At 39.1% G+C, this 25,351-nt stretch overlaps 1 protein-coding gene across 1 annotated transcript in view; it reads right to left on the bottom strand.

The window, feature by feature from the left end:
* The window catches only part of MAN2A1 (mannosidase alpha class 2A member 1), a gene marked incomplete at its 5' end in the record, with an annotated part of 122,262 nt that overhangs the window by 5,614 nt on the left and 91,297 nt on the right, over positions 1-25,351 (bottom strand). Inside the window, 4 exons of the mRNA XM_082013450.1 lie at positions 1,114-1,308; positions 18,355-18,488; positions 20,877-21,018; positions 22,125-22,258. Coding sequence (XP_081869576.1) covers positions 1,114-1,308; positions 18,355-18,488; positions 20,877-21,018; positions 22,125-22,258 — 605 coding nt within the window. The remainder of the gene's footprint in view (positions 1-1,113; positions 1,309-18,354; positions 18,489-20,876; positions 21,019-22,124; positions 22,259-25,351) is intronic.

Raw genomic sequence — 25,351 nt, 5'->3', positions numbered from 1 at the left:
TTTAAAATTCAAAATAAGAAACAGTCACAGCTGAAGGAGAGTATGAGATTGAACTACTATCAGACAAAGTGTGAGAAAGTAAACTGATTCTTTAAGTTTTAAAATAAGGTTTAAGACTGAAAATGAAGAATTATGATAAAAGAGTAGCTAATGGCAAGTTTTGCAGATACTCTGAATATAAATTAAGGTTATTCTAGATAAGCAGTTCTACCTCAGCCACCACAGAGACTCTAAGCGAGAAAGGGAGAACTGCAGTTTGTAAGTATCTAAGTATGCCAGAATTAAAAAGGGATTTCATCTATCGTAACAGCACTGGTGAGTCATACTGCAATACAGCATAAAGTTAATATACCCACATTTTAAAAAGTGTTGAAAAACTGAAAAGAATTTATACAAGAGCTGGAGGAAGAAGGATGCACAAAGAATTCTAGTTTATCAAACAGAAAATTGAAATATAGTGGTTACAATTCTGTAAGTTCCTTTGCAAGGAAAAAAAAATTAAGTACAGAACAGACTTTTTATTCGGGTTTTTTTGGTGTGTTTTATTTGTAAACATACCAGAGAACAGTTTCACAGGAACCAAAGTCTGTAAGCTGATGTTAGAATAATTAAAACAGGTCTTGAATTTAAGCTTAAAAGCATTTTAATAACTTATTCTATGGATGCTAAGATGTGGTACATTTTCTTTAAGTCTTCCAAATGTACTCAGATGGGTTTAAAACTATACTTTTTATCAAAAACACAAATTATTGTACCCAGAACAACATCTAATGACCTTAAATTTAATTCTTTTTAATACAGAAGAAGCCAAAGTATATGAACTCTTCTGCTTTCAAAGTTTGGGAATGCACTGAAATGTGTCCCCTTCTGAGACAGAATAATGCACTATGCATATTATTATATTATGAAAAAACAATTCCTGTATTTTACATTACTCAGACACAAGTCTCTAGTTTTTGCAGAATTAGCAAAAACTAGTCATCACTCTGCAGTTTATCGTATCGTATTAAAAACAAAATCACAAATTACTTTCCCAGAATCAAGTATTCGATTTAGACTATTTTAATAAGCTATATCACATGTTTGCTCATAACAATAGTGGTTTGACCTTACCTTTGATTGGATTGTCCTCAGATTGACCATATGCATGTCACAAGGCATGGATGACACGAGTGGAGAAAAACTATTTAGCATCTCTGGGACACCTGAATCTGCATATGTTGTCATTGGAATTACAGGATGATTTAAGAAGGAAGAAGTCATATGGCTAAGAAGTGAGGGAAAACTGACTGATGCTTTCTCTTCATTCTGCAAAATACAAGAGAAAATATTTGTAGAATCAAGTTAATACACCAGTATTATGTCTAATATTTGTCTAATACACCAGACATCATGTCTAAATTCTGAAACCCACTTACTTTAGATAGGATTCCATTAATTTAATAGAAAATTTTAATTTATGGATTGTCCATTTAATGACTTTTGGAAATTTCTGATCATTCACTAATTCTCTTTTCTAGCACTAGTTATACTTCCTGTTTTTACAAATCATTAGTACATCTTTCAAAATTATAATTAAATGACACTTCATTTTACACCATTCCTCAGTTTTCCATGTCAGCTTTTGATGTCTAAACAAAAGTCATTTAGAAAAAGAGACTAGCTACTACTTTAGCAAGTTACTCCTATTTATTCAGTATCTACTTGAATACTGACAGCCAGATAGTGTTTTGCAGGCTTCCTTTTCTGCATAAATTTCTTATCTGCTTTCTTCTAGCCTGTATCCTACATCCCTCCTTTTTAAATCTAACTTAAAACTGTTTTCTGGAAGAAATTGCAACTAGCATCTTTGTCTTGGTCTGCAATGTAAAAGACTTCTTTCAGCAGTTTTATTTCAATGTTATGCCAGCAGGAAGTGAAGGAACTCCCTCCCAAGTTTTTACAAGTTTTGTATTTTCAGTGCTTTTACATGGCTGCAGAAGCTGTGTTACAAACCCAGGATGACCAAGTCCTACATATTCACAACAGGTAGTTAAAGCTCCACAGAAGCTAGAAAAGAAAACAAAGGAACTTTAAAAAGGCAATTTCTGTTTTAGAATGTTAGTGCAAATAAGGTAGAAATTAATGAAAACTTATTTTGCTCTTATTTTTCCTGGCATAATTAATCAGATAAATCCCTGCTTGTTTATAGGTGATTTTTAGTGAAAATTTTGCAATTACCATAGATGTGCTAAAGTCAGTCAAAACATTTTATTGTCAGTTTTGTTACTATTATCCAGTCATTTTTTTCTCCGTAAAATAAATTGATTGCTTGCATCTGAGAACTTAAAAAAAGGTCTCCTAGAATATATTACAAATGACACGTGAATAAGTCAAATAATTTATTCATCCTAGTATAATATTTAAAACAAAAGACGTTATCAATAGCCCTTGCAATTAATTCCTAGTTCTAGGCATATTACCTGAGAACAAGCAGAAGACAGAAGTACTGTCCAGCGACAACAGTGAGTTGAGATCAGTTTTTCATATTCACTTTTAAACAATGGGCATTCCTACTCAAAGCACTTGAGATCAGAGATTTTGCCTAATCAGAATTCACGTTCATCCATTTCCCTCTCTGCTTTCAATCATTGCCTAACATACACTACAAACACGTTGAAGAAAGAAGTGCATGCCCCATAGCCAGCACAGTTCCCCTCAACTCCAGATTTCTCAGATTTAAGGGAATCCAAGGAGTTGGAAAGAAGAAGAAAGGTGAGCCTTCATATAAACAAATGTTTTAAAAATTGTTTTATCTACATGCAAATTCTCACTGTAAGATATCCCAAATATGTACTTGCAGAAGAGCCACAGTTTATTATGGCAAGAGTGATTGAAAAATCATTCTACCAAGAGCAACTTTACACGTGGAAGTACAGTGCTTGTTGAAAACAAACAGAACTCATTTAGCTGTCTTCACAATGTCAGAAAAGACGTTCCTCAGTGTATTGGGTCTGGCTGAGATGGAGTTAATTTTCCCCATCGCAGCCCTCATGGTGCTGTGCTTTGTGCTGGTAGCTAGAAAGGTGTTGATAACACAGCAGTGTTTTGGCTGCTGCTGGTTAGTGCTCGCACAGCATCAAGGCTGTCTCTGCAACATCCCCTCCTCACCAGTAGGCTGGGGGTGGGAAAGATCATGGGAGGGGACACAGCCAGGACAGCTGACCCACATTGACCAAAGGGATATTCCATACCATATGATGTCAGCTCAGCCATAAAAGCTGAGAGGAGGTGGAGGCGGGGTGGGGATTTGTTATTATGATATTTGTCTTCCAGAGCAAGTGCTATGTACTGAAGCCCTGCTTCCTGCGAAGTGGCTGGACATTGCCTGCTGATGGAAAGTAGAGAATTTTTTTTTTCCCTTTGCTTCTGCACACGGCCTTTGCTTTATTAAACTGCCTTTATTTTGACCCACAAGGGTTTTTTTTTTTCCAATCTTGTTTTCTCCCCTCCCTGTCCTGCTGAAGAGTGATAGAGCAGCTTGGTGGCAACTGGCATACAGCCAAGGTCAACCTACCACAGTCCTTTTTGGTGGCCAATGTGGAGCATGAGGAATTGCTAAGGATAGTAATTGTGAGAGATAATGGGCAAAACATGTACTGAGCAAAGCTAGACAGTGAAACTATTGTGGGGAATTTCTGTTGTTGTAATTGTAGCGAAGGGACAAGGCCTGGATTTTGTGTAAATTGTCCACTTTGGTGTTCCCATGACGTTGGTTTGATTTTGGTGTGGGGAATTCTTTTTGTTGATGTGAGTGAAGTTTGTGAAGATTGCATGATGAATGTGGGTTTTATGGATAACTCTTAAATATGTGATTCACAGAGGTGAGGGGTGGAATGTATTGCGTTTGCATGGCAAGGTTTTGGGTAGGGGGGAGGCTGCAGAGGTGGTTTCTGTGAGAAGCTGCTAGAAGCTTCCCCTGTGTCCGACAGAGCCAGTGCCAGCTGGCTCCAAACTGCCCCACCATGGCCAAGGCTGACCCAATCAGCAATGGTGGCAGCGCCTCTGGGATAATGTATTTAGGAAGTGGGAAAAAAAACCTGCACAACATGAACAGCAGCTGGAAAAGAGGAGTGAGAATGTGTGAGAGAAACAACTCTGCAGACCCCAGATCAGAGCAGAAGGAGGGGCAGGAGGTGCTCAAGGCACCAAAGCAGAGATTCCCCTGCAGTCCGTGGTGAAGACCATGGTGAGGCCGGCTGTGGCCCTGCAGCCCATGGAGCTCCACAGCAGATTTCCACCTGCAGCCCATGAAGGACCGCACACCAGAGCAGGTGGATGCTCAAAGGAGGCTGTGATCCCATGGGAGGCCTGTGCTGGAGCAAGTCCCTGGCAGGACCTCTGCACCTATGGAAAGAGGAGCCCAGGCTGGAGCAGGTCTGCTGGCAAACCCATGCTGGAGCAGTCTCTTCCTTCACGAGGAGAAATGAAAGTATTAATGAAAGTACTGCTCTCTCAAAATTGGCATTATTTCCTCAACTTCAATGACAGTGTTTAGCACTCAGTGCAAATGGAGCCTCACTGTCAGCCTTACAAACCTAACGTACTGGCAAGATTCTGACAACTGCCACTGATATAGCTGAGTGCTGCCTTAATCAAAGCAAATACTGCCTTTTTAAACTACCTTACAGCAACATTCATATACAGTTATCCAACTGGAAACTGTCTATGTTGAAACACAACCTACCTTGAATGGTAGGCAGATGAGACATTCTATAAGCGACTGGCAGAAGTCTTGCATTCGCTGGCCCTTGTTCTTGTGGGGGACTTCAATCTACCGGACATCTGCTGGAAGTATAACACGGCAGAGAGGAAAGAGTCTAGGAGGTTCCTAGAGTGTGTGGAGGATAACTTCCTGACACAGCTGGTGAGTGAGCCCACCAGGGGAGGTGCCTTGCTTGACCTGCTGCTTACAATCAGAGAAGGACTGGTGGGAGATGGGGTGGTTGGAGGCCATCTTGGGCTATAGTGACCATGACATGATAGAATTCTCGATTCTGAGTGAAGTAAGGAGAGGGGTCAGAAAAACTGCTACCATGGACTTCCGGAGGGCAGACTTTGGCCTGTTCAGGTCACTGGTTGAGGGAGTCCCTTGGGAGACAGTCCTGAAGGACAAAAGGGTCCAGAAAGGCTGGACAGCCTTCAAGAAGGAAATCTTAAAGGCGCAGGAGCAGATGGTCCCCATGTGACGTAAGAAGAGCCGGCGGGGAAGGCGACTGGCCTGGCTGAACAGGGACATTTTGTCGGGACTCAGGGAAAAAAGGAGAGCTTATCACCTCTGGGAGAAGGGGCAGGAAACTCACGAAGAGTACAAGGATCTCGTCAGGGACAAAATTAGAAAGGCAAAAGTCCAGCTAGAGCTCAGTCTGGCCACAGTCGTAAAGGATAATAAAAAATGCTTCTACAAATAGATTAAAACAAAAAGAGAGGCAAGGATAATCTCCACCCCCTACTGGATATGGCAGGGAACATTGTCTCCAAGGATGAGGACAAGGTTGAGGTACTTAATGCCTTCTTTGCCTCAGTCTTTAATAGCCAGATCAGGTATCTGCAGGGTATTCAGCCCCCTGAGCTGGAAGATGGGGATGGAGAGCACAATATAATGCAGGAGGAAGTAGTCAAGGACATGCTAAACCACCTGGACACCCACAAGTCTATGGGGCCTGATGGGATCCACCCGAGAGTACTGAGGGAGCTGGCGGAGGAGCTTGCCAAGCCACTCTCCATCATTTATCAGCAGTCTGGTAAACATGGGAAGTCCCAGATGACTGGAGGCTTGCCAATGTGACACCCATCTACAAGAAAGGCCAGGAGGAGGATCCTGGGAACTATAGGCCTGTCAGCCTGACCTCCATACCAGGGAAGATCATGGAACGGTTCATCTTAAGGGTGCTCACAGAGCATATAAAGGACAACCAAGGGATCAGGCCCAGCCAGCATGGCTCCATGAAAGGCAGGTCCTGCTTGACCAACCTGATCTCCTTCTATGACCAGGTGACCCACCTAGTGGAGGAGGGAAAGACTGTGGATGTTGTCTACCTGAACTTCAGTAAAGCCTTTGACAGCGTCTCCCACAGCATTCTCCTGCAGAAACTGGCAGCTCGCGGCTTAGACAGGTTTACTCTTTGCTGGGTAAAGAACTGGCTGCATGGCCGAGCCCAGAGAATTGTGGTGAATGCCGTTAAATCCGGCTGGTGGCCAGTCACAAGCGGTGTTCCCCAGGGCTCGGTTCTGGGGCGAGTCTTGTTCAATATCTCTATTAATGATCTGGATGAGGGGATCGAGTGTTCCCTCAGGAGGTTTGCAGATGACACCAAGTTGGGTGGGAGTATTGGAGGGTAGGAGGGCTCTGCAGAGGGATCTGGACAGGCTGGATCGATGGGTCGAGGTCAACTGTATGAGGTTTAACAAGGCCAAGTACCAGGTCCTGCACTTGGGTCACAACAACCACATGCAACGCTACAGGCTTGGGGAGGAGTGGCTGGAGAGCAGCCTGGTGGAAAGGGACCTGGGGGTGCTGGTTGACAGCTGGCTGAACATGAGCTGGCAGTGTGCCCAGATGGCCAAGAAGGCCAACAGCATCCTGGCCTGTATCAGGAATAGTGTGGCCAGCAGGAGTAGGGAAGTGATCGTGCCCCTGTACTCGGCACTGGTGAGGCCGCACCTTGAATACTGTGTTCAGTTTTGGGCCCCTCACTACAAGAAGGATGTTGAGGTGCTGGAGCGTGTCCAGAGAAGGGCAACGAAGCTGGTGAGGGGTCTGGAGCACAAGTCTTATGAGGAGCGGCTGAAGGAACTGGGGTTGTTCAGTCTGGAGAAAAGGAGGCTGAGAGGAGACCTCCTCACTCTCTACAACTACCTGAAAGGGGGTTGTGGCGATGAGGGTGTTGGTCTCTTCTCCCAAGTAACTAGAGATAGGATGAGAGGAAATGGCCTCAAGTTGTGCCAGGGGAGGTTTAGATTGGATATTAGGAAAAATTTCTTCACCAAGAAGGTGGTCAAGCATTGGAACAGGCTGCCCAGGGAGGTGGTGGAGTCGCCATCTCTGGAAGCGTTCAAAAAACGTGTGGATGTGGCACTTCAGGACATGGTTTAGGGAACATGGTGGTGCTGGATTAATGGTTGGACTTGATTACCTTGAAGGTTCTTTCCAACCTTAGTGATTCTGTGATGCTGTATGACTGTGCAATATATGTCAACAAATCCTCATATAGGATCTTTCCTTGTTATCAAAAGGTGAATATTTCTAAACTTTTCATTTTGAGGAAAAACAACCAACACAACAAATCACACTCCAATACAACCTTAGGTTACAATTTGCAGCAAATTCTAAGAATGGCCTCATCTATAAAAAGTGCACTTAGAAATGAGCTATTTTATCAATAAATGGAGGATGGAACATACTAAGAAAAGATTTAAAGGGTTTTCTTGTAAGAGTTTAAATTGAGGAACTGAAGTCCTCAATTAGAGGGGAAAAACACTAATTAGACTCTTCAGAAATCATTTAGCAACTGAATGGAAGAAAGAAATGGGAAATATTGTAGAGAAGAAAGTAAAGCTGAAACAGTTGATAATTGGATTTCAGTTGCGCTAACAGAGAAACAATTAACTTTTCAACGTAAACAAGTAGTTGAAAATTTCCCATATGAAAGTAAGGAAAGGAAACTGAAGCAGACAGAGTATCAAATCACAAATCTTGACTACTTAGTCCTCTCTAGACTGCGCTCTGCTATGAACCAGAAAAACCCCAGGCAATAAATAAATTTAATTATAATTCCAAAACCCCACCAGCATCCAAACTATCTGATCAAACATGCTGAAATGTGGATGCTGACTTTGGATGTCAGTGTATTCAAATGAAATCTGGAAACAGAATTCTAGGTCTGCTAAACCAAGGGATGCAGAACAAAGTAGTCGGATACCAAACCACGTGGAAGGAAAATCTCTCTCTCTCATGTTGTGTGAGGAAACAATTTTTATGAACTTTCTGTGTCACAGGCACAGAAAACCAACTGGCAGCACTCTTTGAAGAAGAATGTTTCTGGACTGGAATATCTAATCTGTGGAGTAAAAAGACTGTTCAGAGCACCTCTAGTCTCAAAACGTAGGGAGACAATATTATTAAATATCTCTCAATCATAATCTAGAAACTGACAGCAACCAAGACGGTCAGCCAAAGAATCTAAAGCTTTCCAAAGACAAACATGGAAAGAAAAAATTGTTGCTTTCTGTACAATCCAAAGACTGACAATCCACCTGCATGTCTGGATGACATGCTGCTTCTACATGAGAAACTGGCTGGGTGATATTGTGCTAGCCTGCTTGTAGGTGAGAAACATAATGGCAGACAACATAATTGACTATATGAATATGCAGTTTTGCAACACATGACAAAAATAAGGGATAGGTAAGGACAGCTGCCTTAGCTTTAAAATCACATACATTCTTCCTCAAACGCAAACATCTTGAATCCTTAACTACACAGGGTGCTCCCCACTTGAGGAAAGAGATGTCTGTAAACAGGAAGAGTGTGCGAAAATTGCACAACATTCTTGCACACACATTGCCCTAAAGCTCCCAACTTGGAAGAGAGATTCAGGTTTTATTTGGAACTGATACTAGACAAATCATTAAATTGCCAATAAGCAATAAATGGCTTCATTTTAGTTGCAGGCTTTACAGACAAGACTGCCTGGCTGTTATCTCACCAAGTGAAAATCAGAACCACTTGCTTTAAATTCATCCAAAGTTGCACACTGTAATACAAAAAGAATAATCAGAGAAGTTCTGAAAGTCCTCCAGATATGGATGCATCATTCCTTTTCTTCTGAAGTCAATGTCTGGAGATAGATTTTTGTGTGCCTGTAAGAATTCTTGGTGCTTTTGAGAAGGAAAGAAGAAGGATGTTAGATAATGGAGCTTACACCCATAATGCAGAAAATAGCAATTAGTCACTGATGAAAATTGGATTAATTCTTCTGAGGTGAATAATTCCTTTTCAGTGTCAAAGGGTGCAATGCTGATGTAAACATGTGTCAAAGAAAACACTGCCCATCACTTCCAGCAGCTTTCAAACTGCCTAGTGGTTGCAGAGGGAATTTTGTATGGAAATCAAATAAGGTGATTGGAAGATCTTCTCCGAGCAGTGGGATTCAGAAAGCCTAAGACTTCGAAGCTGCACAAGAATTTTCAGCAGAACAATCTTCAGGTAATCTCTGTACAAAAGCAGGTCTTCTACAATGAATTACTTTTAGGGAGCCCTGGATAAATTGCAAACAGAAGTAACAGCCACAAATGTGAATACTGAACAAGCAGCTATCCTGAAATCTTACAAAGACTATAAACAAGAACACTGATGGCAGATTATTTTCTGCTATACTAGAGCATCAGTCTTTCCTGAAACCCTGGAGGGCAAAACCCATATAAACTATAAGGATTAGATCTGCCTGAGTTGTTCATGTATATATTTTTGTCAACACTGAAATATTCATTAGTTACTTTACAGTTTTGCACATCAAAGTATCAATTCTTTGGACAATATATTTAAAGTCCTTTGTTGAGAACAATGATCTGGAATGCTTAGGGTTTTTTGATAGTTATTGAAGTGACCAGCAAAGGATGACTCAAGTGAGCAGACAAAACCTGCTATTTCCTCTTTACCTCGGGGAATGGAAGATTTTCTATCAATTCACTTGGAGGCTGTTACACTGGAAACACCTTTCTGCCACACTAGGTGAAAGAGGTCCATGGAGGCTGGTTATAGAAGAAATTAAAATTCTGTTGCACTGTAAAATATCCATGAAGCTGTAAATTGGTTCAGAACGACTCTAAAATCACCAGAGTTTTTATATTGCCTGTGGATTCTTAGCTGGCACTGATACTGCAGGTGAGGAAACCTGGGACTGCTACAGGTAACCAAATCCAGGGAAATTTGGACCCACAGGAGGAGTTCTTCCCAGTCTGTTAGAGCCAAATTTGTTAGTCTCTAACACCAGGGGACTCCTCTTGTCTCAGGTCGACAGATGGGAGCCTGCTGTGCTTCTGCTCCTCCAAGACCAGGCAGGAGAAAGGCAGAGCGTGTACTTCCAATAGGCTTGCACCCACACGCGTGGCCAGCCATACAAATGAGTAGAGAGCAGCACCTATACCAGCTTATACTCACATAAACACAGACTACTTGGGTAATATGGGAAGAACAGGTAATCCGAACCTGCTTGTGCCCTCCAGCTGATAAGGTCTGAAGTTCACTAGTCAAAGACCCTCACTCTCTTGATTCACTAGTATACTCAACAACCCCTGATCCCTCAAAAATCAGTGTGGACTTTAAGTCCATCTGATCATAAAGTCACAGAATAGTTTGGGTTGGAAGGGACATCTAACGGTCACCTAGTCCAACCCCCTTGCAATGAGCAGGGACATCTCTAACTAGATCAGGTTGCTCAGAGCCCTGTCCAACCTGACCTGGAATGTTTCCAGGGATGGGGTATCCACTATGGGGTAACCACCTATGCCAGGGTTTCACCACCCCCATTGTCAAAAACGCCTTCCTTAGACCTAGTCTAAATCTACCCTCTTTTAGTTTATAACTGTTATGTCTTGTCCTATCACTACAGGCCCTGCTAAACAGTCAGTCCCCATCCTTCTTAGAAGTCCCCTTTGATTACTGAAAGGCCACAATAAGGTCTCCCTGGAGCCTTTCTCTTCTCCAGGCTCAACAACTCCAACTCTCTCAGCCTGCCCTCAGAGGTGTTCCATCCCTCGAGTCATTTTTATGGCCCTCTCTGGATCCCCTCCAACAGGTCCATGTCTTTCCTGTGCTGAGGGTTCCAGAGCTGGATGCAGGACTCCAGGTGGGGTCTCACCAGAGTGGAGTAGAGGGGCAGAATCACCTCCCTCAGCATGCTGGCCACGCTTCTTTTGATGCGGCCCAGGATACGGTTGGCCTTCTGGGCTCTGAGCACACATTGCCGGCTCATTATCCAGTTTTTCATCCACCAGTACCCCCAAGTCCTCCTCAGCAGGGCTGCTCTCAATCCCTTCATGCCCCAGCTTATATTGAATCTCATGAGGTTCAAACAGGCCCACTTTTTGAGCTCCTCTAGTTCCCTCTGAATGGCATCCTGTCTCTCAGGTATGTGAACTGCACCACTCAGCTTGGTGTCATCTGCAAACTTGCTCAGGGTGCACCTGATCCCACTGCCTATGTCATTGATGAAGATACTAAACAGTACTGGTCCCAATACAGACCCCTGAGAGACACCACTTGTCATCCAGGCCCGGATCTTAGCCCTCTTAACCATTCACCAGCTCAGACTTCGCATTCTTCCAGGTGCCGCCCCACTACCTCTCAGCTTGAAGTCTGCTAGCAGTTTACAGGCACACATAGAAAATACAAGTCTTGCCAGCAACTGGCAGCCAGTTGCACCCATCCCTCAGTCTCATGGTCTCTGTCTCGCCAGCTCCAATAGCTGATGCACAGACCTCTTATTCTACTTGCTTCCTAGTCTTCTCTGCAGTTGGACAATGGCTCACACAGATTCAGAAAAGTCTGTGCACTCACAGAGAAACCTGATGTAATAAGAATATAGGATAGGCTGTGGTGATCAAGCACTGGACTTATCAGACTCTTTTATGTCCCTTCTACCACTGTTTCCCCTACTTGTTCCTCCTCGGTCCATCTCCTTCACCACCTATGTCCCTTCAACTGAACACCCCACAAGAAGCCTCTTATTTATTTCTTTTTTTTCATTTTCTTAAAACAAGTTCAAAATTCTCTGCCTCCTCCAAATCCTGTAAGTCCTGGATCCCTTTAGGCAATAATGCCCTTAATATGCATAAAGTAATTTTTGCTGAGTCATCTTGTTGGATTTCACACCAGGAACAATCTAATCTTCCTTTCATGGTCTCAGGAGCAGCCAGTTCAGCATGCTCCACTCCTCCCTGATTAGGTACCTTCACTTCACCACTGTTCCTTCAATGTCCATCAGGTCCTTGCGTTTAATTTAGTTAGTCTTTAATCAGATACCATAACAGCAATCATGTTCTATAAACAGGTCATTTGGAGAAAAGCTTTTTGCTGGTCTATAGAAGAGTGCAGATGGCAAAGATGGCATCCACCATGACCTTAACCACACCAACATAACTACCAAGGTTGACAAATATGCAGACATCAGTATAGTTGGATGAAAGGGATCACAAAAGCAGATAGACAGCATGACATAATTTCTCAACAATAAAAGTATTTTATATTTTAGTTATAGATTCTCACACAACTTTTATTTCTTCTCTTCTAATTCTCTTACGGTGTTTATATTGTTCAATAATGGTGCAAAAGAAAGGACGAGGGACTTGATGCCTAAATAACCCATGCCAGAGCTGTGGAAGGGACACGCTCCTAGATTTTCTTTCCCACTGACTGGGAAGAGCTTATCCTGTCCCCGGTGATGGCAGAACACAGCAATCAGAAATTTTCTGGAGTTCTGCTTCGACAAGGAATTAGATCACCAAACTGATGATAAAGACAGAAACAATGATACCTCCTAATTTTTGCCTCCAGAGAGGCTATCTGCATTCAAAGTCTGCTGCTCATGTGAAGTCCTTGCTGCTGGTGGAAACTTCCATGTGCAAGGAGATTATAATTTGAGAGTTATTTCACTTGAGAATACAAGAAGAAGAAATTGGACTTGCACCCTTTCCCCCTTCTTTAATTGGCATTCTGCCCTACCACCAGAGCTTGCAGCACGAACAAGTAGGCCGTCCTAGAAGTGGTGATATATAAAGGTTTAAGCGTAAGATCTCAAACTGCACCAGCTCACATAACCTCAGGAAAGACCTTAAAGAGGTCTCCCCTCCCACTTTGGTGAACTATACGGGCTATAAGTGGAGAGATCAAGCTTGAATACCTTGCATACTACTGAAGTAAAATACTTTCTTTAGAGAGAGAGATGGAAGATAGGTACACATAAATAAAGGCAAATAAAAACAAAGGGAAGTAATTCACTGTAGAGATGTACATACAAACACACAAAAAACCACAAAAGAGATGTAGCTCTAAGTCCAGAAATCAGAGGCAGGCAGTCCTCTGTGCTACCTGCTTCACCATGAGCCAGCTATGAGTGGCTGATGCCCTGTTGTAGGGTGACAACATTCACTCACTACAGCTTTGGACAGTATCACATGAATGGTGCTTGGAGACAAATCCATCTTTATTTAGAACCCTTCTGCAACACATCTTTGTCACAGTGTCAAGAAAAAACAGTATTTGAAAGAAATTAAGGTGTAAGGTGCCTTGGCATAAAAACAAGGACAGTGCTGGCCTGAAAGCAGGTAGTATTTGTAGATAGGAGACGGAAACACTGTTCTTGAGCAGCGGACACAAACTTCCAGCATAAGAAATAAAGTATCATCTATACATAGCAGTAGCAGTAATAATCATTTAAATGTAGCGTCTTAAGCAGAGTTGGAAAGAACTAACACATAATTGAATCTCTCTTCAAATGAAACAAGAAGTAAGTGTACCTCCCTTACTAAATATATGTGGCAAGGCTCTAAAGAAGATGCATTCTGTTCTGTGTGAGAGAAAGAGAGCGAAAGGTCTTTTTACTTAATTCTGTGGCCACCATAAAGCCCGAAAACATTAAAGTTCAAGATTTTGTATATAATTGACAAGTTCAGTACAGTAGTCGTAACTAAAAATGATACTAGAATATCTGAGGTTGTCACACGTGGGCTTGAAAATGCTTCTAAATGGTAGTACTTAAGCCAATGTTGAGTTCCTGCTTTTTTGAAACATCAAGTTAATTATGCATAACAATGCACAGTACAGCATGTAGTTAGTACATGAAACACGTCCTGGTTTCATCCAGGGTAGAGTTAATTTTCTTCACAGAAGCTAGTGTGTGGCTATGTTTTGGATTTGGGATAAGAAGAAGGAAGGGGTGGAGGGACGTTCAGAGTTACGGCATCTGTCTTCCCAAGAAACCCTTACTCGTGATGGAGCCCTGCTTCCCTGGAGAGGGCTGAACCCCTGCCTGCCCATGGGGAGTGGTGAATGAATTCCTTGTTTTGCTTTGCTTGCGTGCATGGCTTTTGCTTTACCTATTAAACTGCCTTTATCTCAAACCATGAGTTTCCTCCCTTTTACTCTTCCGATTCTCTCCCCCGTCCCACCATGGGGGAGTGAGCGAGCGGCTGCGTGGGGCTTAGTTGCCGGCTGGGGCTAAACCACAACACATACGTAGTATAAATATGAACACCAAATAAGTGGCAAATGCAACTGAATAATCAAACAGAAATAGCTGTATCACCAAGCATATATTTTCAGAAAGAGTGGATACTGACAGATATTTAATAAGAAGAAGATTAGTTGTATGTGGTGAAAGAAAAGAAGTTTGATTATCAGACTGCCACATATTTGTGATTATATTAACTGCCTGTGTTATTGTTTCTCTAAACAACCTCCCCCAAACCACAGCAGCTATTTGAGCCACTGAATCCTGCCTTTCTGCTTGAGACTAGGCTATAAATCCAGTTATATAAATTGAGCAAGTCAAGGCAATGTATGAAATAGGACTCTGAAGAAGAAAGTGTATGCCTGGAATAGCATCTTTTCTCCAGCTATGTCACCGATGAAATAAAGATATTGCCACTTTCTATAAATCCTATTTCATTCATATTCTTATACTAATACAACACACTAAGGCCCAGAAGGTGAAAAGGTATCAATGCTTATTTTTAACAAAACTTACAATATATGTAAAATAAAGGGTCTATATTTTAAAAAATAAAAAAAATTACTCTTTTGACAAGCAAGCATTGATAACTGTATTCCATTTCATTTTCAGCTAAATAATAATCCCTTCAATTTAAAAATTAAATGCATTCAGTTCTTGCTTAACAATCTGAGGAAAAAGAAGAATGAATATTAGAAGAGAAGTCAAAAAGATATGCAGAGTCAAAAGATGCTTGCAAGGACAAAATGTACATATAAGCAGAATTAGTTATATCTAGTAGGAGGAGAAAAAGATGCATTATAGAAATCGTATCAAAATACAGTAACAACATCAACAGAGTTCTGAGGGACTCAGCTGCCAATAAATCAGGTGAGTATAATGCAAAGCAAAATGAGATTTGTCCAGCTCTTACTACATACATAGCTTACTTAATGAACAATGCTGTCAGTCTGAATACATCTTTTGTAGTATCCAGCTTAGGGGAGGAAAAGAACAACCCAAACCACTTCAGCAAAGCAAATCAACCTGAAGTCTTTTGCACAGAGGCAGTATCAGCAGGAGTATTTACTACTGGTTAGATGAGATAGAATTCAAGAGCCAAAACCCACATAACATTAGGATTAAGGACTTAGTAGAATACAGGCTACCTGAGTATGCTAGCAATTATTAAGAATTCTACCTACCCATTAGACAGGTCAATCTTACACTTCAGGACATTCGTGTGGTTTGATTTCGCCACTAAAATATACTGTTCAGTGTTGGGAAGGAAAGATGTATTTCAGAGATGTAAATTTAAAGAAAATTTTGGTTGATATTGGCATAACCAAAAAAACTCACGGTAATTACCAAGTGATGCACACTTACTTTAATTAATTTTAAAGAATTGCACAACCTACACTTCACACACTCTCCTTTTAGGGAGAAGTTTCACAAACGTCAGAAAAAATCCTGTTCTTTAGAACTGTTTTTGAGAAAAGACAGAATGAAGTATTTTGGAATACAGTTTAGCAAAACCTTGTACTGGCAAAGATGCCAAGTGATCAAAACTTTCTCCTCCTGTAGCTTCCATGATTTCTCAAGTCAATAACAAAATAGGGCTTGACAACAAAATTAAGGTCAGTGTATGAGTCACACTGCAGCCAATTACATATATAAACTGCATGTAATTTCTTCATAATTTTTCTGATAGGGCTACTTTTAAACCATTTTAAGTACCTTCTGAGTAACAATGCAGTAAAAAATATGCTTGTATGTTTAACAAATTAGAAAGAAAGGGGACTACTACCCTTCCTTACTTTAACACATCTGAAACTGTTACATGAATCAGAAAATGTACTGATGGTCAGATAATTAAAAAAAAAAACATGCTAGAACACTCTTAATATAGTAAAGGGGAATTCCAGCTAAAACACCAGAAAGATAATGTTTTCTTAAAATATCTTGTTTGGCTGGCAAGGGCTGTGCACACTGTATCAGTTGGGCCAACAGCACCTTTCTGACTGTGCCCACTCCCCCATAGCTTTGATACCCCTTCTTTTCAAGCCCCTGCAAGAGTGTGTAAGAACCAACCTAAAGACTTAGTCTGCACTTATTTAAAACCATTATAAGCTCAGCAGGAAGGGTCAGGGAGAAGGAAGGTAGAAGCTGGAACACAGGTGCTCAAAACAGCTCAAAATCTCTGATGGTAGCAGGCAACTGTCCCTTCTCCTTTGAAAGATTTTCATCAGCTTGCACAGAATCTTTCAAAAATGGAGGCAAGGAAGAGGATTTTAGTAAGAAAAGGGAAATATATTGTTATTCTATTGAGCTGGGATCTGAGTGGTATCCCAAAAAAATGGTAAATGTATGCAAAGACACATGTAAACGTTTCAGTAACCAAATAATCTCAGAGTTGTTTAGGCTGTCTTTGTTCTGAGGTAACCTCAAACTATTTTCCAAAGGAGTGTTTCGGCTTGAAGCAGCAGTGCCCTTATGAAATTAAACCTATGGCTAACCCCACTTAACCAGGCACTGTGCTAGTTTGCAGAGGAGTCTCAGTGTGCACGGACTAGTTTTTTTTAGAAGGAAGTAACCAAGAAGCTCCCCTGGATGCATGCATTAACATGTGCTAACCGTTCACATCTCCATTGATGTTCACTTGGATGACTAACCCTTTGGACAGTTTTTCTAACTCCATTGTGATACAAAAATAGACCTGCTTTAAGCAGTGACAGGACTAGAAGACTTACAGAAATATGTTTCAGTGACTTATTTTATGGTTCTATGGAAAATACCAAAACTGCACACAGTATCAATGCAAGCACCATGGCACTAACTGATTTGATCTGCTCCTTTTGTTTCAAATTATTTGCTAATGTAAACATAGATTTCCATGTCCTGTAATTCTTACTCACCAGCTTCACATTCTAATGTAATATAACACAAATTACTCTGGGTACTAAAGAAGTTTTCTGTGCAGTATAGATCTCTCTGCAAGTTTCTTCTTGTGAAAGTAGATTAACCTGTGCAATGCTCATTGTCGTCAAAGCTACACTGCTGCAAAACTTAAGTCAGTTTCTTTCAAGTTAGCTCAGATATTTGCACACCACACTGATAAATGCAGTTAATATGCTGCCTGTGTTATACAGGATGAGAAACTAGAAAATCATAATGACATGTACAACCTGAAAAAAAAACAGTCAATCATTAAGTGGTGGAAATTACCTTTAAGCTTGATATTATCATCCTCTCACAGCAGTTAATGACATCCATTATAAACTAGAATTAATTCCAATTTATCTACATATTCATTAACATCTCAGTATACAACCTCTCATCTTTAGCTATGTGATGATTTTAAAATATACTCAGTGCTGTCATCATGATTCTACTGCCTCAATATGAAGATGTACTTCTTATTCTGTCCTTCTCAAAAATGATAGGGAAAAAAGCAAAGAGAGAAAATGCAAAGAACTGAATGAAAGTTGAAGAGTTATTCAAAAGACTAACACAGAAAAAGGCAAACAGAGATCATCTGTGCAAGTACAAAAAAACCCCACACAAACACCTTACACCAAAATGGTCTTAACTTTCCCAGAATCATAATGAAGTGAGAATCTGGCATCTAAATATTTCCACTTAAATCTTACTTCCTAAGAAAATTAATTTTATAAAATGTTTTCTCTTTCCACCCATTCATCTGAAATAATTTGTCAACCTTTTTCCAGACTCAGTCAACTTTGTTAAGAACCAGAAGTCTCACTGGTTAATAATTTTTTAAAACTTTACTAAAAAAAAAAAAAAAAAAAAAAAGAGTATAAAAAAAAAGGAAGAAAAAAAGAAGAGAATTCCACAACTGTACCCCAGTGATTTGTTGTAGTGTGAGTGAGAAGGTTGGTATTGCAGGTATCTGTATGAGGAATAGTGAAAGATGAAGTCTTTACAATAAGAATATGCAAGCAAGCTGACAAAACTCCCTTGGAAGCTATGTTTCCTTAGTTCTAATGCTAATGGAATAATTTTTTTCTGAGCTCACTGCTGCTGCAGCAGAAATAAATATTTATATCTTAATTAGCCAGAAAAAAAAACAGACAGTGAATTCTACCATATCTGTTCCATGTCTTCTTTCCAGCAGAAGTCGGAAGATATTAGCTGTAATCTTGTTATCTTGGACACCTTGTCCAAGGCCACGGTTGTCATCCTGCATAAGTCGACGATCCATGATGACTTCCAACTGACCTAAAAGAGCAATACAAGGATTATACTGGTAACAAGAATATGTAAAGCTTCTATTAAACATAAGAAAAATACCCTAAAATATAAACACAATTGTTCTCTTGCATATGGAAGAGTAATAGCAGATCAATATTGTTAGGACTGATTAGGAAAACAGTTAATACCTCTGGGCTTTGGCTGTTTATAACCTTCCAAAAAATTTTCACAAGCCTTTCAGGAGAAGGTCCTGAAAATTTTTTAACATAAAAGTCTAAATAGAAGTTTAGCATGAAAAGTTATTACTGTTAACTATTATTTGTAACAAGGATACTTGGAACATCAAGAGAAGAATCACCCCAAGTCTCTGCAACTGTATGGAGAGACCTTCTGTAAAGGAACTGTCTTCATCTTACACTGCATAAGAGTGTGTACCTCACAAATAGATTTTTTTTTTTTTTCTTTTTTTTTTGTTTTTACTTTGCAGTTGGAGGCAGAAGAAAAACCAGGGAGGCATTATGAGTATATAAATACTATCAATCACTCCTTCTTGTAAGGGTATTTTCACTTGTGGGAGTAGAAAAGAACTTTGCACCAGATGAACACTGAGTATGAATTTCTGAGTTTATACTGAACTGTAGCATTGCCATTCAGAATAGCCCCTTAAGCATGATGTTAAATCATAAATAGTCTTATGGAAGATGAAGTTCCTGTCTTTTCAAGTTTGTCTCTCCAGAGGGAATCCAGTTCAGGGCATGTAATTAAGGCTGTTACGGTCTCTGCACACTGAATCTTCAAACAAGTGTACTTGTTTCCTAAATAAAACTGGAGGACTGAAGTACTTGTTTCCTAAATAAGAAATGCACAATTTAAGCTACTAGAAAAGGCTGCTTAGTAAAGTGGTCTCTCTTATAATTCTTCAGTGTTCTACATATACTTACCCAATTTTCTTAAATACTTGTTCTTCCTTCAAGTAAAAACAGATTTTGTTTTTACAAAAAACCCCGAAAACTTCTTTTGACAGAAGTCAGCTGGAAATGAGTAAGAAAAAAACTCCCGTTTTGAATTAAGGTGTAAGGCTAGGGTTTTGCCTCAAATTGATCATCTTTGAGGATCGCTGTTCGAACAAAACATAGAAGATCTAGATCTGAAACTACCTAACCTTATCTCCAACATTCTTTAGTGACAATATTCTATGTCATTAGTGCCTACAAACATTGGTGGTGTCAAGTTCATCCACAAGATCAGGCCAAAGGGAATTTGGCTTCTAGCAATGGAAGGCATGAAAAAAAAGTGTGGTTTGGGTCTTGTATCAGCTGGTCTTGGAAAAAAACACTGATATTTTCTACTATGGTTTCATTAAAGCTTCAGTCTATTGGCCAGCATTAACTCTTTGCCCTAAAATGAATTAGGCTTGCTAATACTGCCATGAATCTCGTACAGTATTCATCTTTTGTCAGAATAGACATTAATATGACATTTTTCTGAAAAGAAACTGGGAAGTAGATTTTTTTGGCATAGTTTCTGATGGGCCTGTTTCTTCTAAGTATTCATTCAGTTATTTTTCAAAACTTCGTAAATTTAAACTCACAATATATTACAGCAAGGAATTATATATCGTTAATTACAAATTATATACCTTATTTTGCCTGCTCCTGGCTATGCTTCCTCATTCTGGTAGTAGTATAGACTGAACAAGTGACCTCTGTTTCCATCCCTCCAGGCCACTCATCACAGCCTTCTCTGTTGTGAGGGACAAGACTATGTCCCTCTCGGAATTCATAATATGAATTGATTTTTCTTGTCAACATATTCACCAGCTCTTTCAAAGTACTCCATTAAATTTGTGAGGTATGATTTTGCTTCAGAATAAATATGTTGATTCTTACCCAGGGTCATTTTTATCCTTTATTTCACTAATTCTAGTCTTCAAAAAAGCTGCTATTGTTTTCCTTGACAGGGATGTTAGGCTATACTGCAAATACCTTAAGACTAGTTCTTTCTACCTAAAGCAAACAAACAAACAAATCAAAACACATGATTAGCATCACTTTATCCATCTACTACCCGAGCAGTACAAAAGAGAATAAACCACTTAGTTTTGCTGTTTCATTCTTGAGTTCCATCAGAGTTCTTGAGTGAAAAATCCTGGTTCTGACAATTTATTGCTCATTTTGTCGTTTTCGTAATGTTTTTTCTCTCTCTCCAGTTTGAGACAGATCTTCCACTGCAGATGATAGGATCTCATGTGGGAACAACCTCTACCTCCTCCCTTATGGACATATTCTAAAACTTGTCAAAGTTGAAGAAACTTATCTCCTTTCTTCAAACGCTAGTAGGTATGGTAATCTGATCAAATTATTTCTGACAATCATGATGGATAGGCTTTTATAACATCTATCGTCTTATACTTACCATTTTTCAAGCTTGCAACACCTAGAGACTGAGCTGAATGAAGTGTCAAACGAACGCCAACATCTTGGATATAAGCCATTGTAGTCATAGGATAGATATTAGCTTGAAGAGGCAATTTGCTCATCGTCAGTCTGGGCTGAATCTGCAGTATGAACACGAACTTCAATAAAATACATTATTTTTATGCATTTAAATTTCAAAGACCTTTTCAGACGTTCATCCCATGTACTTTAGAAGCATTGATTGACAACTGGCACCAAAGCATTCATGTGACTATTATTTAGCTTTTTCGAGATTTGTGGCTAAAATTACTGCTTTGGAAATGATAACTTCAATGTACTTTTAGATCAAAGAATATTTAAAAAAAACCTGAAAGATTCATCAAGGGAACCTACAAAAAAAGGAATAATCACAGTTATAGAATGAGAGAAAATTATTTCTCCTCTAGAGAGCAAGCAATGAATAGATTCAAGGTAGCAGAAAAGGAATTGTTGGTTTATAATGGGAACTTTTTAAGGTGCTAGTGGAATTCTTGAATGGTACATGACAAATGAGTAATAGTATTAAAATTATTTTCATGTTTAAATATTCACTTTACTGTCTGCAGCAAAATGCAGTATTACACACTAACTGGAAAAACAGTAGTGTCTTACTCAACAGGCACAGTTTTCAATGTATTTGCAAACTACTTTTAGTAAGGAAGGAAGGTAAGGAAAAGAAAACGTTTCTTCTTTTGTATGTGCTGTGCAGTCCAAGTTAAGAAAATAGTCACACTGTATTTCATCAGATGCGTTACCAATAGAACAAGTTATTACACTCCAAAAATACATCACTTATTTCCACCACAGCAGCAAGCAATTGTTCTCTAGGTCTGAGTTGCTGGACCTTATGCACATCCAGTATTGTGCTACCCAAAGGGTAGCTTCTCCCTGTGCTAAAGCAGAGGGGAAAGAAGGCATACAGATATACAAGCAAGTACATGGTGTCTTGTCATAATTTGCTGTATTACAATCATTAAAAAGGATATAAAGGACTATTTAGCAAACTCCTTGAAAGAAAACAGTTGTAGCTTCATCTGGTCTAAATCAAATTTTACAACATACATTTTAAAGCTTTTCTCCTTTTAAATGATTAGTGGAGTGTAACATGAGAGTTTTATTAATATGACTCAAACTCTTTACAATCAGAAGTATTAAGACAGTTGAAAACTGAGACCCTAGGCTTTTATAATTAATAGACAATGATTACCTGATATCCATTAAGATCAGTATAAAATCTGTTTTGACTGTTTATATCAGATGAAATTCTCATTGCAAGCTCACGATTATATTCTCCTCTAATATCAACAACATTGGAAACTTCAAGAGACTGGCCTTCCAAACCTACATGAAAAAGATACATTTAAAATCTCTCAATTTTTAAGCTATTGCCACATATGTAAGAATGACTATGCTCCCAGAACACAGTGATCTAGTTTTCCCCAGCTAGTTTTCCTTTTCGGTTATATTTAACTAGGTATTTGAAGACAGTTCAGTTATGTACCATACGATATAGCAGTACTTCTAATTCAATACCCATTGAACAGACACTCTGAAACCTTCACTGAAGTAGAACAGAAGCAATTCATAAGAATTAATGTGGGTTCCGGTAAATCAGTAGGAAACAGCACACAACTGTTAAGTGCTGTCTTTAGCAGCAACTAATATGCTGGAGGCAAGACCTAGCCATTCACTTCTGAATTGTAAATCTGTCACAGTTCACAGACAAGAATGAAGTTACGAGCTTCTTGACAGCAACTGTTCCACTAAGCAGGAAATTGGTCAGGCTGTTTTAACCAAAACAGAGAGAATCTTCCTTAAGGAGAGTGAATTAAGAAGCTGCAAACTGATATGACCACAAACAGGACAGAAGTCTTCGTTGACAGGGAAAAAAAGATGACCATTTATTAAAAGAAGGATTAAGTATCTAAAAATGCAGACAGATGTTCAGTGAAATTTTTTTTTTCTACAGTGCCTTGCACTGAAAATTAAATAACTTTAATAATAACCTGACCATTTCAAACAGTTCGAGACAGTTTGGACTGGAATCATACTATCATTCAGCATGACCACTTCTACCCTTTCCGTAGTCTAATGGGACTAACAATTGTGAAAAGAATTCTGCCAGGCAGAAGAGAGATATGAAATTTATCTTTGTAGTGACATTAAATTACATTGTGCTTCTCTGATGAATTGTAAGAAAAGATGGTACAAAGTGAGGGACTGATTGGCCAACTTAGTGCTTTAAAACTTGCAGACAGTATTTAGAAATCTTACATAATAAATACTTATGTTTTTTCAACAGTTCACTGTATGTCAGCTCACAAGACCCGGATACATGGGCTCCTGAACTCTAAAAACTTTTGTAGAAGGACAAAATATCTTCAAATAAAATTACTAGATTCCTAACCACACACACAGAGGTTAGCACAACTTCTTTTTCCTTCTACACATATAGTTTTCAATTTTTTTAGCAGTTCTGTTTGAGAGCATGTTGGAATAGTTTCCTTAAGAAGCTCTTTGTCAAATTCTACACCAAACACTTTGAACCTTTACACAATGGAATGCTGAAAGTGTCTGCCTGCTTCAATTTTTATGCTGCTGTTTAGTATGTGAAATGCAGTCAGAGTTGTGATTTTATCACCTGAATGAGGAGGATGTCAAGCTCTGTATTTGTTTCCTCATTTTTTTAAAAATTGGAATGCCACCTGCAGCAATACCAGCAACTGTTAAAATGTTAACATTTACCAATGGCTATTATACTACAGTGCTAAATGCAAAACATTCCGTTCAGGTAATTACTTCTATTTTCCCAGACGTAGTCTGGAAAAAGTGGATCTATATGCTCCACTTATGATGCTCTTAGTTATACATTTTCTAACCATTTTAAAGCACAAATACATTGAACAAGGACACAATATTTCAGTTTACAATTTTAAAATGACCAGACCATGAATTACTCTCAGCTCTTTTCCACTGCATAATTTGAGTTAAAACAAAAATACAATTACAAAGATAATGAAACATAGAAGCTTCTGACAAAAAGATTAAGAAAATCATACTGATGTCAAAACCAGATGCCAATGGAAGTAGGCAATTTTAAAATTCACTCATTAGTCAACAGCTGAACAAAGTTGTCAAGCCAGAGTATTCACTGCTCAAAATCAACAGAATTCTAAAGCCAAAAGTGGAAAAAGCAGTGTTTTACCAAAACTGCTGAAGAAGCTATAGAATTTGGAAGTGCTGTGCAACTGTTAGATTAACCGCATGATCAGGCTTTCCACCCCTAGCAAGCAGGTAGGTTACAACAGGAGTATCAGGTCTTTATGTAAAAAGAAAGTGTATGTATATACATACACATTTATTTCTCTCCACATGCTTTGTTACTGTACATATCTAGTAAGACTTCAAGATACTTTTTTAATTTAAATAATAGTATATAAATAATTTTCCTTACAAAGCCCAGGAAACAGACCTCAGCAAAACTATGATGCAAAGTCACTGATTTTTAAACTTTGAAAAAGGCAATTTCATATGAAGAAATTAAAATGAAAACATGTCATAAAAATACACAGAGAAAATATATAAAATAATTGCATCATTTTTCCTTGTAAAAGCTGGAAGCATGGTACAGGACTTCACCATGATACTGGATAGGTAATGGTTTAAGTATTGAAACAGTGTGATGAATTAAAAATTGCCCCCCTCCCTCCTGAGAGAGAAAAAAACTAGATAGTGCACTCAGAGAGAAAGATGAACTTATGTATTAAGAACTGGCAAGTAAGTGATTTTCCATGACAACGAAGTATAACACTTCTGGTAGTCATTGACTAACAAATTAAAGAAAAGAGAGTATTACAAAAAAACCTGTTTTAAAAAAAACAACGAACCTCACCCTAGCCAAAAGAGAAACTTTTCAGGCTTTTTTTGCTCCCCTTCACTACAATAAACAATCCTCCTTATACAAGTCCCCTCCTTGCTAAGAATTTTAAGTTACTGAAAACCACAAAGCAAAGTAACTTTTTTACATTTTTGGCATTTTGACCACAAGGTACCTTCTTATTCATCTAAGCCCATTTAACATATTGGTCACATAAAACCAAAAAATATAAACTTGAATATAAACATCTTTCCTCAGGTTCTTCAACAACAAATTACTATACAACATCTTGGTTTGTTCATAAGGAATGTGATCTAGAATTGCTGTATCACACAAGTTGGCAACTAAACTGTGATCAGTAAATGGCATATGGGTTAACTCTAGCAACTTCAAACTTCCAAGTATCAAGTTCTGTAAGAAAAAAAATGAAGCATTTGAATCAATTTTAGTTCTAAAGGGAAATATATTACAACTAAAAATAATAATAATAATTAAAAAAATCAAACAGATCAGTTCTGTGTGACTGCAAAGTATGTATTGGTGGCAATACTATTTTT

This window comes from Phaethon aethereus (genome assembly GCF_964289735.1).
Source record: "Phaethon aethereus genome assembly, chromosome: Z".
Lineage (NCBI taxonomy): Eukaryota > Metazoa > Chordata > Aves > Phaethontiformes > Phaethontidae > Phaethon > Phaethon aethereus.
Note: the sequence above shows the minus strand (reverse complement) of the source record. Positions and strands in the feature narration are given on the sequence as shown.